Raw genomic sequence first — 13,313 nt, 5'->3', positions numbered from 1 at the left:
CCGCATCCAGCACGTCAAGTACGTCGCCGACCAGTACGGCGGCTACAACGCCGAGGTCACCTACGAGGGAGAGGCCCAGTACCCCGAGTATCACCCCGCTCCTGCCTACAAGGCTGCTGCTCCGGCCTACAAGTCTGCTGCCAATGTTTACAAGCCCGCGAACAGGGCCGCTACTCTCGTCCATCAGCCAGCCGTCACCGCTGCCTATCAGCCCACTTTTCTGTCCTACAAGGCTACCACTCCAGCCTACAAGCGCACCTTTAAGCCTGCTGCCCCAACATACGGGACAGCTGCCCCTGCTTACCAGGCAACTGCACCTGTTTACCAGACCACTGCCCAGGCCCATCAGCCTGACTTGAAGTCTGCTGCCCCCGCGTACACTGCTCTTTCTCTTTCCTACCCCCCTGCCCTCCCGGCCTACGCATCTGCTGCCCTGGCCTACACATCTGCTGCCCCGGCCTATACAACTGCTACCCCGGCGTACACATCTGCTGCCCCGGCCTATACATCTGCTGCCCCGGCCTACACATCTGCTGCCCAGACCTACACATCTGTTGTCCCGGTAGACAAACCAGAGGCCTCTCCGCACAAGTCCTCGACCTCTGCCTACAAGTCCTCTCATAAGACGGCTGCCCCGAGCTTTAAGCCGGGTGTGACGTATTAGGAACGAGCAAGTTGTGTTGGCGTTTTGAAGCTGTGCGTTGTGATGTGACTTTATGCGATGTATATAGAGAGAACGTTTTGTTAAAACAGAGCTTTTCTCGAAGCTGGTCTTTTCTGTTGGCATGCATATGTCAACAAGCAATGCATTCTGGGAAGATGACACAGCCGTGGTCTGTGGTATATGATAATACTGGCGGTGCCGTATTCCAGAATTCCTGTAGCGCACGTTGCAGGACGCAAACAATATTTGGATGAGCTTGTCCGCAGTGGTGATGCTGGACATTGGTAGACTTTTGAGAGAATACTTACAACATCGTTGTCCTTGAAAGGGAGGCAGTGTTTGGGTCACACTCGTTAAAAGAAATGCATGTTCGGACCACCTTAATCAGATGGCTTACTGCCCCGCTGATCGAACCTAAATCATTTGAAGGGTGGGTTCAGCCCGTGTATACTATTTGTTTATCATGTCCACAGTGTCGCCGATCATTCGTGCAAGGTGTTCCGCTCCGTTACGTGGAGCACCTGCACCCATTCCGTGGGTGTAGGTGCTCTTCTAATATACTTGGATGGGATTTGAAAAGGTCATCAGTCAGTTGCACTGGCAGATCATTAGTCGGCCCATTAGCAGGTCATCAGTCAGTCACACTAGCAGGTCATTACTCAGTCACACCAGCGGGTCATCAGCCAGTTATGCTGTCAGGTTATGAGTCCGTCACATTAGCAGGTCATTAGCCTCTGGAATCTTAAGATTCTGAGCTCTCTGTTATCGCAGCATGATGACGTAGAGGAAAAGTTACTATTTCGACTCGGTAACGTGGTACGCTGCACTTCGACGGTGATTTTCACGAATACCGTGGCGCAAAAAGTTGTATGTATCCAACGTATGAATGACATCTACGCCAACCTTTCCAGTCACGATAATCGACGCACAGTACAGACCAGCAGCACCGAAGCTCTTTACGGACCAGCGCGGGCGACGCGGGGGCCACATCCGCCGGAAACAAGCAGACAGTGGTCGGTTTATTTGTCGCGTGCGACCGCCAGCTCAGCTCGGCTCGGCATCGAGGTTGTCCGTCGGCGCACAAGGAGCCGCAGGGGCGATGGCAGTGACGCGTGACGACAAACCTCCTCGACAGCACCGAACGTCTGAGGCGAGCTGGCACCGGCGAGGCGCGCCAGAGGCCGCCGACCTACCCGAGGCGGCTCGAGCGGCGGAGCCTGGACCGAGCTGTCGCGGCGCCGGCGCAGCGCACCTCCTAAACAGAAGCACCAGGGAGTGGATTGAGCGTGAAGCGTCACGGTCAGATACCAGTGAACGGACGTCTCCAACGGTGTCACCGGCTGCGCTGACGAATTCGCACGGCATTCCTTGTACACGCCCACTTCTAAGGAGCTTACCATAATGTGACGCATAATGTACATGGGCAGATCGTTTAACTTTTGCAGGTGAGGTAGAAGATATATGGTAAAGAAAGTATATTTTATGACGCAGCAGGATCATGTCCATCTTTTTTGGCAACACTCTGAAAGCTAAGCAGTCATACCAAGAGCCTAAAAGCATTTGTATGAGCACTTTACTTTTTGCTCCCATCCCCAACTGACAGCTGTTCTGACTGCGATCCAGTCACGTTTGGTCCCATCGAATTGCAACCCATCGCTTCATTTTTGGTCGTTTTTCATACAAAAGTAGTTATAAAGTGGGTTAAATTTATGGAGAAATCAGAATTTGCGAGTATAGGTATGGTATGAAGGTAGAAGAATGGATATCTGAGATTGGTCATGTCATTAAGATGTCCTCCTACAGGTCATTTCTAACAGAAGCGCAGGCGGCAACGGAAACAGGCCGTCCAATCGTCTGCGTGTTTATATATCCTTGGTTTCCAACTGTTTTCAAGAGTTGGTTAAGCTTTCAGTTAACTTTTACAGGCATGAACCGTGTCCTGTTCAAATGTGTGGATGTCACACTTATCGGCATACGCCATTTTCAACTGCGGATTATGCTCCCAATTACATAACTAGACTTTAGATGACAAAATCCTGATGTGTTGAAAGCGAAATCTTAGTTCTACCCCAGGATTCTTGTTAAAAGCCTTCTTAGCTCAGTCATTCTATGGTGTTCAAGTATTTGCACGAAGGTAAGCCAGGTTTCTAATAAAAGGGAAATCAAATTTAAACCCAACTTAAATGTTTGAAAGCAATAGACCTATTATCATTAAAAAATTACATCAAATGTCAACAACTTCCCAGACTAATTAACGTTATGACATGAGTTTAAAGGTGACGAAGCAAAATAAGTTCTTTAGATGCATCAAAAACTGATGTCATTACCGTTTCTTAAAAACTCTGAGAACTGTGCAAAGAAATTGGTAAGGAGGCGTTAAAAAGTGTTGACAGGAAGGTCTAATGGAAAAGGTGGAAGCAAGATGAGAACGAATGCAGCTTAGTTATATCATATCTCCATCGGAACGATGTACAATAAGAGAAGTAAAACCGTGCGTGTCCGTGTGAAGTAAAGAGAAGTAAAACCGTGCGTGTCTGTAAAAGCGTGTCAGTCTTAGCTGTTAAGACTGCTAAGACTGCCTTGCATTTGAACAAGTGACAAGCATCATGCTATGCACTATGCTACTAAAAATACAACTTTGACCTGGATCATTTAGGTCAACGACCTATTTTGACCTATAAAAGGTATATGGAAGATATATAATACCGTTCCTGTTATCAGTAAGTTCAATGTTAGCACCAGAAACCACGCCATAGAGCAAGCACTGGAGTAATAAAGCAGGTTGGTTTTCACCTCGGTCTCACATTCATACCTGACCCTAGGTCGATAAAACTTGTTCATTCAATTGTTGTGCTGTCTAAGAAAGTATCTCAGAGATATATGGCTGTGCCTAACACTTCGTTGTTGCATCAGATTGAATGATTCTTTAGAAATTGACTTCGCTGAAGCCATGGCCTGAATTTGATCTGCCGTAGATCGGCCACCTTACAACGTATATCCCATTTTTTGTTGTCAGGCAATTTACTATCACATTGTCTACAGCTATCAAAACTTTGCGCGGCTTCACCGTGCCGTTCGGAAGCCATTTCGGAGAACCTCTTGAGCGGTCAATTTGACCCCTACCCGAATACGTGTAAAAACACGTGAAGACAACGACGAAATTTGGGCATTTTTGCGAGTGGAAACGAAAATGTCTCGAGAAACTTCACAGCGGGCACTATGACCCTATGACCCAACCGAACACCCAGAGCCTATTTTCCACCTAACGTGGCAGCTTGATCTCCTGGCGACATTGTAAACGTAGTGTACTTATTTAGCACAACTTGGGGGTCGCTATAACAACAAGGGACAGCATTTTCTCAGCATTCAGACGGTTGCGGGTCAGAGGCGTTTTATATGACCATGTGCTGATATCCACATGTCAAGCAGCTTCGGCGTAATGATTTTACTGGACATCCCCTGTATTCACAATGGACAGTTTTCTTTTGGAAAAACATGTTGACATATTCTACAATTTACCGAAAATTGTAGAAGGTTGCAAAGATAACGCGCTCTAAGCACTAGCCATCCATGACAGGACAAACCTAGTTGTTTTAAATAGCATTGTGGTTTTGAGCTTCGGTTCATGCGAACGTCTTTTCTCACAGCCGGATGAGAGACATTTTGACGAAAAACGTAGGATTACCTCCGTCAAAGCCGCGCGACTCGGACAATTTTTTGTATTTATGTAACGCAGCTCAAGACACGACAATCATCATCATGAAATTATTAATGGATTTAACTGAATAACCGCTCTCATCCCGTGACCTGCACGTCGCAGGCTCATATGCCGGAGCCGAATTGTTATAAGCAGGCCAAGCAGGCATACCACAACTTTGGAGGCTTGCGTCCAGACCACAAGACATAAGCACCTCATTGTATTGAAGTGCAAACGGCGAGAAATCATCACAACTCAAAATTCGTGAACTTCCATGGTCTTCATGAACTTCCATGGAGATAGTCGTCCTCACTGTTTGGCTAGTATGCCAGAAGCTTGTGTGCCGGGGTGGAATGGCTGTACGCATGTTTGTAAACAGCCTTGTAGACCGGAGCAGCAGCCCTATAGGCAGCAGCGGGGTGGTAGTCGGGGTACTGGGCCTCTCCCTCGTATGTGACCTCAGCGTTGTAGCCGCCGTAGTTGTCGGTGACGTACTTGACGTCCTGGACACGGCCGTCGGGCAGAGCCACCGAGTAATATCCCTGGGTGTTGTGGCCATCGCTCTCATCCTTCTTGGCGAAGTCGGTGCCTGTGTAGTGATTGTTGACAGCGTAGTCGTAGGCGAACGGCTTGGCCTCCTCCTTATACTGGGGCTCCGGGTGGTAAGAGGCCGGCTTGTAGGAAGGGGCCGGGTGGTAGGGGGCCGGAGCGGGCTTGTAGCCCGGCGTCTCCGGTGCCGGGGCGGCGGCGGCGACAGCCAGCACGGCGGCAACGACGAGGACCTGCAATGTAGTAGAGAATGTGTGATATATCAAGCGGTTACTTTAATGACGCAGGTTTGATGCGAAGCATCTGTGCAATTTCAGTCACATCGCGAATCCCAGAGTGCACTTGGTGTGAAATGAACTGTCTCATAGCCAACAGGACACCATATCAATGGTATTATTCCAGCCCTCACCTGCATGGTGTGTTCTGAAGGCCGGGTGTGCAGTGCAAGTGGTGTCTGCTCCCTTGGTGCTTTCGCTTTTATTGGTCGGCCGCTAGCCACTGATAGACGGTTATGGTCAGATTTCAGTGAACGGACGCCTCCAACGGTGTCACCGGCTGCGCTGACGAATTCGCACGGAATTCCTGGTACACGCCCACCGGTTTTTGCAAGTGGGGGCGAAAATATCTTGCGAGCCTTAACGGTAGTCGTCATGACTCCGTAACCCACGCAGACATCGAGAGCCACATAACCAAACAACATGACAACTTGACCGCCCGTGGCGCTGAAAACGTAGTGTACTTGCTTAGCACGGTTTAGGCGTCGTCCAGCAACGAGGTAGAAGATGTGTTCAGCCCTTAGGCGGTCGCGGGTCAGAGGTGTTTAATAAGACAATGTGCTGGTTGCCCCATATCAGTAAGTTTTAGCGTCATGCTTTCATAGTACACCGCTTGTAGTGATGACAGAAACTTTTTCATACAAGCTTATGTTCAATTTCTCTACAATGTCAACGAAAATTTACGAAGTCTGCAAACATGAAGCGCTGTAATCATCAGCAGTCCGCCAAAGAACATTGCTTACTTGTCATTATAAATGTTGCTGTTGTCGTTAGCGTCGGTTTACAAAAAAAAAAATTGTCAAAGTCGGATGACATCTGGATCAGGTGGAAGGCGTGGGATTGTCTCCGTCAAAACCGCATAACTCGAACGAATCTTTTATTCACGTACCGCAAGGCAAGAAACGAAAATCATCGTGACGAAAACCTAAATGTACACAAATAGGCACCCGTTGTAACCCCGTTATTAGTATGTCGCAGGCTTATATGCCGGGGCGGCATTGCTGTACGCAGACTTAAGGACAGGCTTGTAGGCCGGGTCGGCAGCCTTATAGGCAGGTGCAGAAGCCTTGTAGGCAGGGGCGGGGTGGTATTGTGGGTACTGGGCCTCTCCCTCATAGGTGACATCAGCGTTGTAGCCGCCGTAGTTGTCGACGACGTACTTGACGTGCTGGACACGGCCGTCGGGCAATGCCACCGAGTAATATCCCTGGGTGTTGTGGCCATCGCTCTCCTCCTTCTTGGCGAAGTTGGTGCCGGTGTAGTGGTCGTTGACGGCGTAGTCGTAAGCAAACGGCTTGGCCTCCTCCTCGTACTGGGGCCCCGGGTGGTAAGAGGCCGGCTTGTAGGAGGGGGCCGGGTGGTAGGGGGCCGGAGTGGGCTTGTAGCCCGGCGTCTCCAGTGCCGGGGCGGCGGCGGCGACGGCCAGGACGACGGCAATGACGAAGCCCTGCAATGCCGTACAGGATATATGACGGATCAGGCGGTCATTTTAATGACGCAGTTTTGCTACGATATATCTCATAACCTCACCCCCGGTGCAATGCATGTCGCATCGCTAAGTCAAGAATGTACATGGCTTAAAATAAACTCTAGTAACCAGCAGGCATCATATCAATGGTATGATTCCAGTACAAACCTGCATGTTGTGCTCCGACAGCTGTGTATACAGTGCAAGTGATGTCTGCTCCCTTGGTGGTTTCGCTTTTATAGGTCGGCCGCTAACCACTGATAGAAGGTCACGGTCAGATTCCAGTGAACGGATGCCTCCAACGGTGTCACCGGCTGCCCTGACCAATTCGCACGGAATTCCTTGTACATGCCCACCTCTAAGGAGTTGACCATAATGTGATGCATGATGTATATGGGCAGATCGTTTGATTTTTGCAGGTGAGTTAGAAGATATATGGCAAAGGATGTGTATTTCATGATGCAGCAGTTTCATGTCGACCTTTTTTGGTAATACCCTGAACCCTAAGCAATCATGCCAACAACCCAGAACTATTTGTATGAGCACTTTATTCTTCCCTCTCATCTCCAGCTGACAGCTGTTCTGACCGAGATCCAGTCGCGTTTTGGTCCATGGGATCACAGCCCATCACGTCAGTTTTGGTGTCATCACCCGGGTATGGCGGGTAGTTCAGAATTTGGGAGCATAGGTGTGGTATGAAGGTAGGAGAATGGATATCTGAGATCGGTCATGTCATCAAGATGTCCTCCTACAGAGCATTTCTAACCAAAGCGCAGGCGGGAACGGAAACCGGCCGTCCAAACAGCTGTGGATATATGTATCCTTGGATTTAAAATGGTTTTAAGAGCTATTTAAGCTTTCAGTTGACTTTCACGGACATGAACCGTGTCCTGTTCAAACGTATGGATGCCACACTTATCGGTCTACGTCATATTCAACCGCGGATTATGTTCCCAATTACATAACTATGCCTTAGGTAACAATATCCTGATGTGATGTAAGCGACATCTTAGTTCTACCCAAGAATTCCAGTTCAAAGTCTTCTTATCTCAGGCATTTCATGGTGCTCAAGTTTTTCGCACGAGGGTAGACCATGCTTCTAATAAAAGGTTAATCAAACTTAAACGCAACTGAAATGTTTTGACGCGATAGACGTTTATCATGAAAAAGTTCACATCAAATTCCCACAGCTTGGTAGATTAATTAACGTTATGGCATGAGTTGAAATATGACAGTAAAATAAGTTCTTAAGATGTACCAAAAACTGATGTCATTACCATCTCTTAAAAAACTTTAGGAAATGTGCAAAGAAGTTGGTGAGGAAGCGGTTAGAAAGTGTTGATGGAAATGTTTACTGGAAAAGATGGAAGCCAGATGAGAAAAAATATACCTTACTTATGTCATATCTACATCGGAACAATACGTAATAAGAGAGGTAAAACCGTATGGTGACTTTCACTCCATCTTCGTTTAAAGTCCGCGTGACGTCGCTGGTGCCTAGACTTCGATGCATGTCATGACGCACGTCAGGACGCTAGTCTCCGCACGTCACGCTGAGAGGCAAACGGAAACCAGACACTTTCGTGCGGATAGTGAAAAGACCAATTGAGAATGTGCATATGACCAGCAAGCCAGTAACGTAGAAGTTTGTGGCAGATATGACGACAGGACGTGCAAGCCCATATGGCAAGCTGTTACAATGCAATGGCACAAGAAGTGGAGGCACCAGTTTTATTCCCATTGGGGTAGCAGGAACATCGGGCTACCTTCATACTTAGAACGAATAAACGTGGTGGCCGACATAGGTGACCAGCGGACCTACCGCGTAGAACTCGTCGGCCAGTTTGATGAACTACGTGACAACCTTAGGGGCAAGCTATTACAATGCAGTTCGAATTTGCATGGCCTCGAGCCCTGTGGATGGGACGCCGTCAGTGATGTGAGGAAGTGGTAAGCGCGGCGAGTCTATTGTCTGCTGTATTTTGTTTTGTCTGCTCTAAGTGCGCCAGATACATTGGCGGCAAGTGCGGTGCGTTGTGGAAGATACTCCATATGCTTTTTGTATGTATAGACGTGCGGTATTTTTACCAGATAAGTGTCGGTCTGTGCAGGACACGTTTTGACTTGCACGTAGTTAGGTAAGGTGGATGACATTTTGTATTGGTAGGGTACTTGCCTACCTGCCTAAACCTGTGACGTTCATAGAGACATAGGTGGTGACGCATCATCTGGCTGAACTTGGCTCCTATGGCAAACGTATGACGTCATAAGGCAAATGGCAAACAGCCAGATTGCGCTGCCGCTTGCATGTCTCACAACTAACGCTTGCACCAAAATTTCCTCACCTAAAGAAACGACGCCATCGTTACGGCAAGCAGAAGTACATAAGTGAGTCACTTTCCGCTATAGTGGCACACCTCTGGCAAGGCAACTCTGGTGAAGACTCTAATGACGTAAAAACGGTCTGCAACATATTAAAAAGATGACGCATAAAGGAGCATAATTACTGAATAATGAAATTGTGCTATTTACACCAGTCCTTTGCCCTTCGACGCATAACAACACTTACAAATGAGTTTTACCATTATAACTGGTGCCCACCTCAATATCTTCAGATGTGGAACAGTTGTTTTAAGGGGCACAAAATCGCATGTCAGGAGTGGTGCGTGTATGAGGTAGTGACTACGGGTCCATGTCAGTCCGTGGCGGCACCAGCACGGTCGATAGCAAACACGTGGGGGCAGTCTGTTCAGTGAGGTAATGACCGTGGCCTTCCATCAATGGTTGGCGGCCGGCCTATAAAAGCGAAAGTACTGCAGAAGCAGGCATCAGTTGCACTGCACACTCGGCCACCAAAACACAGCATGCAGGCACGTGCTTGAACTATGTGGTTGATGTGGCAATTTGTCCCGTGCTAGACATTTTTCCATCAAATGTATCATGGTCGGAAAATAATAAAGATGGTGGAATCAACGACTCATTGATAACATGTCTTCTATGACATTGCAGGTTCTCGTCGTTGCCGCCGTGCTGGCTGTTGCAGCTGCCGCCCCAGCCCCGGAGGCACCGGTGTACAAGTCCGCCCCGGCCTACAAGACGACCTCTTACCACCCGGAGCCCCAGTACACGCAGGGGGCTAAGCCTTTCTCCTATGACTACGCCGTCAATGACCACTACACCGGTACCAACTTCGCCAAGAAGGAGGAGAGCGATGGCCACAACATCCAGGGATATTACTCGGTGGCTCTGCCCGACGGCCGTGTCCAGCACGTCAAGTACATCGCTGACAACTACGGCGGCTACAACGCTGAGGTCACTTACGAGGGAGAAGCCCAGTACCCCGAGTACCATCCCGCCCCTGCCTACGAGGCTGTTGCTCCGGTTCACAAGCCTGTCTTCAATTCTGCTTACAGCTCTCCCGCGCCGCCATACAAGTCTGCGGCATATTAATCAAATACTGAGAACGACCGCCTATTTAATCGTACACACGTTTTGTTATGATGTCTTCTAAATGGTTGTATTTGAATACAATGTGCTACTCAGACTTTCTTGTTGTTTCTGAAGGCAAGCAGTTATTCTCGTTGGGGTAGATGTGTAACTACATGTGTTTGATGGTGGCGTAGCCTTCGCACGATCCGCAGAGTTCCACACCCACTTTGTTGCAGCAAGTGGTGATCTCTGGCTGTTTCACCACGAAAGCCCGTCGTTCCGAGAGCCCCTCCTCCATCGCTTACAAGGCTGCAGCTCCGGATCACAAGACTGTCCAGAAGTATGCTTGCAGTTTTCCCGTTTCTGCACAGAAGCCTGCGGAAAGCTGTGGAATCCTCAAGAATGCTGAAAACACCCTGCTGTTTAATCGCAGGAGTGCTAAGCTATGATATTGTTGTGACCTGAACTGTCTTATGTGAAGCTTTAAAAAAAAAATGCTCAGACCATGGGATTTTATCACAAGCAAGCATGCCTTTTCCAGGGTGGGAGTTATAGTGACTCGCACAGAAGTGTTTGTTTTCACACTCTCACCAGTCTTTCATGAAAGCCGTAATCGTGTGATGTGAGCTGGAAGATGAGGGGACAAGAACACCTAGCTTATGACGCAGCAGGTTTGTATCGATTTGGGACTATGCACCAGAACAACTTATACTTTTTTGCGTCTCCAGCTGACAGCTCGCGTCCCTAGCCCCCCCCCCCCCCCCCCCCCCTCCTCCCCTGCCCCAGCATATTACATTCGATTCGTGCATTTTTGGTCGTTTTTCATTCAATAGGAATTATAAAGTGGGTTAAATCTAAGGAGAATTCATGACTTTGGAACGTAGGGACGGTATGGAGGTATGAAAATGAATATCTGAGTTTCGTCATGTCACCAAGATATCTCCCCACATAGCATTCGTTAGAAAAGCACAGGCGGAACGAAAACTGATTGTCGAGGCAGATGCATGAATATGTACTCTCGGTGTTGAAATGTTTCTAAGCTGATTAAGACACTTCTTGAATTTTACGGACACAAATTGTGTCCTTCCCAAACGCATCAATGTCACACATATCAGCATACGTCGTATTAACTGTGGATTTTGTTGCCACATGCAGCACCAGGCTTAAAATGACCATACCCGGATGTGACGTTAGAGAAATACTGGTTCTTCCAAATAATTATACTTCAAAGCCTTCTTAGCTCAGACATTCCATGGTATACATATTTTGGGCATATCGGTAAGTCATGTTATTAATAAAGAGAAAATATAATTTAAACGCGTGTTAAATGTGCTAACGTCCTAGAGATATCGTCATCCAACTGTTGATAGCATATTTCGACCGTTTCTTACATTAGTTTAGGCTACGAAATACGATGAAATGTGACGTTACACAGCCAACCGTTAAGAAATGGAATTACCAACTGATGTCATGATTCACTTTTGAAAGTTTGTAAGGTGGGCCGCGCAATTTGGTCAGCGAGCGCGTTAAAAGGGTATTGATGGAAGCGCCTTTGCCGGCAGTGTTTGTATCCAGTTGGGAATAAGCATAACCAGCTTAGAACATATGTATACAGGAACGATGGCAGGATAAGAGAGGTAAAGCCCTCCGATGATTTTCGTTTCATCCTCGCTCGCTGTCAGCGTGACGTCACTGGTGACAAGCCTTTAAAGCGCTGGGCCGCAAGGCCCCGGACGTAATGTTGAAGAGCAAAGGGAAGCTAGAAATATTCATACAGATAGTGAGCAAGCCGTTGAATGAACGTGCACGTAACTAGCAAGCCGGTGACGTAGGATTTTGTGGCGAATATGATGGTAGGCCTTGCAAGCACATGCAACTATTTATCAAAGTTCACTGGCGTGAAAAGTGAAGATTCATACATCAGTCTAAGGCGCAATGGGACGGCAGGGACACCTGGCTGTCTTCACAAAAAAAGAGCGAAAAAAACTTAGTGGCAGACGTATGCGGCGAGCGAGACAAATGCGCATAAATGCGCAACTGGCTGGATCTGGCTTCTCTGACGAACGCGTGACGTCATAAAGTAATTGGCAAACAGCCAGATTGCGCTGCCGATTGCATGCTTCGATCATCAGCCGCGTCATCGTTGGCCGCGTTTTGTGATGATTTACACTGGCGTTTAGCTATCTTAAAGTTATGACAGAAATGCTGGTGATAACCCAAGAATTGAAGAATTGCACCGCAAACGAACTACCAATGCAAATAAAAGACATGACATCATTGAAGAATGTACAATCACGGCACCTTGAACACGGCAACTGTGGTGAAGACTTTGATGACATAAAATGGCCCATGACGTAATCAAAGGATGACGAGCATAACAGCATGCTTTCTAAGTAAAAAATCGTGTTATTTATAGTAGTGTTTTGCCCTTCAAAGGGAGATCACCCTAGCCAGCGAGCTTTCACCATCAAGTTTGATTCCAGCCTCAATATCGTGGGCCGCGTTTCATGATGAATTACACAGGCGTTTGGGTGTCTTAAAGTTATGACAGAAATGAGGCTGATAATTCATTGTTGGAAGACTTGCACCGTGACCAAAAATGCCAATGCAAGTTAAATACATGATATCGCCGAAGAATTTACAATCACAACGCGAAAAACGTGCAATACACAAACAACTAACGCCTGTAACGACAATTTCACGGCATGAACAAACGACGTAATCGTAATTTGTGGCGAATATGTAATTTTTCGTTTCGTATTTTACGTAATTTTTCGCACGTAAAAGCACACAAGTGAGTCACTCTTTGTTTTACTGACACCTTGAATACGGCAACTCTGGTGGAGACTTTGATGATGTAAACACGGCTCACGACGTAATCAAACGGTGGCGTATTGAGAAGTACTCTTTTTAAGCAATTGATCGTGTTGCTTATAGCAGTCTTTTGCCTTTTAAGCGTGACAATCCTAACTATAAATGGGCGCAACTATCGCATGGCAGGAGTGGCGCATGCATATGGGTGTGGCCATGGCTCCGTACCAATCCACAGTGACACCAGCACAGACGATGGCAAGGCATGGGGGCAGTCTGTTCAGTCAGGTAATGACCGTGGCCTTCTATCAGTGTATGGCGGCCGACCTATAAAAGCGAATGTACTGCAGTAGCAGGCACCCGTTGCATTGTGCACTCGGCCACCAAGACACAGCATGCAGGCATGTGCTTGAAGTATAT

At 47.7% G+C, this 13,313-nt stretch overlaps 1 protein-coding gene across 1 annotated transcript; it reads right to left on the bottom strand.

Moving 5' to 3' along the window:
• Window positions 1-1,323: 1,323 nt before the first annotated feature.
• On the bottom strand, window positions 1,324-5,325 carry LOC119090259 (cuticle protein 7-like). Its single transcript, XM_037213043.1, has 3 exons — window positions 5,320-5,325; window positions 4,820-5,143; window positions 1,324-1,356 (listed from the first exon to the last, which is right to left on the bottom strand). The coding sequence occupies exons 1-3, from the start codon at window positions 5,323-5,325 to the stop codon at window positions 1,324-1,326; spliced, it is 363 nt and encodes a 120-aa protein (XP_037068938.1).
• Window positions 5,326-13,313: the final 7,988 nt, after the last annotated feature.

Source organism: Pollicipes pollicipes, unplaced genomic scaffold, assembly GCF_011947565.3.
Source record: "Pollicipes pollicipes isolate AB1234 unplaced genomic scaffold, Ppol_2.1 Scaffold_3087;HRSCAF=3621_pilon_pilon_pilon, whole genome shotgun sequence".
NCBI classification, from domain to species: domain Eukaryota; kingdom Metazoa; phylum Arthropoda; class Thecostraca; order Pollicipedomorpha; family Pollicipedidae; genus Pollicipes; species Pollicipes pollicipes.
The sequence above is the reverse complement of the archived record's forward strand: the minus strand, read 5'-3'. Positions and strand labels throughout refer to the sequence as shown.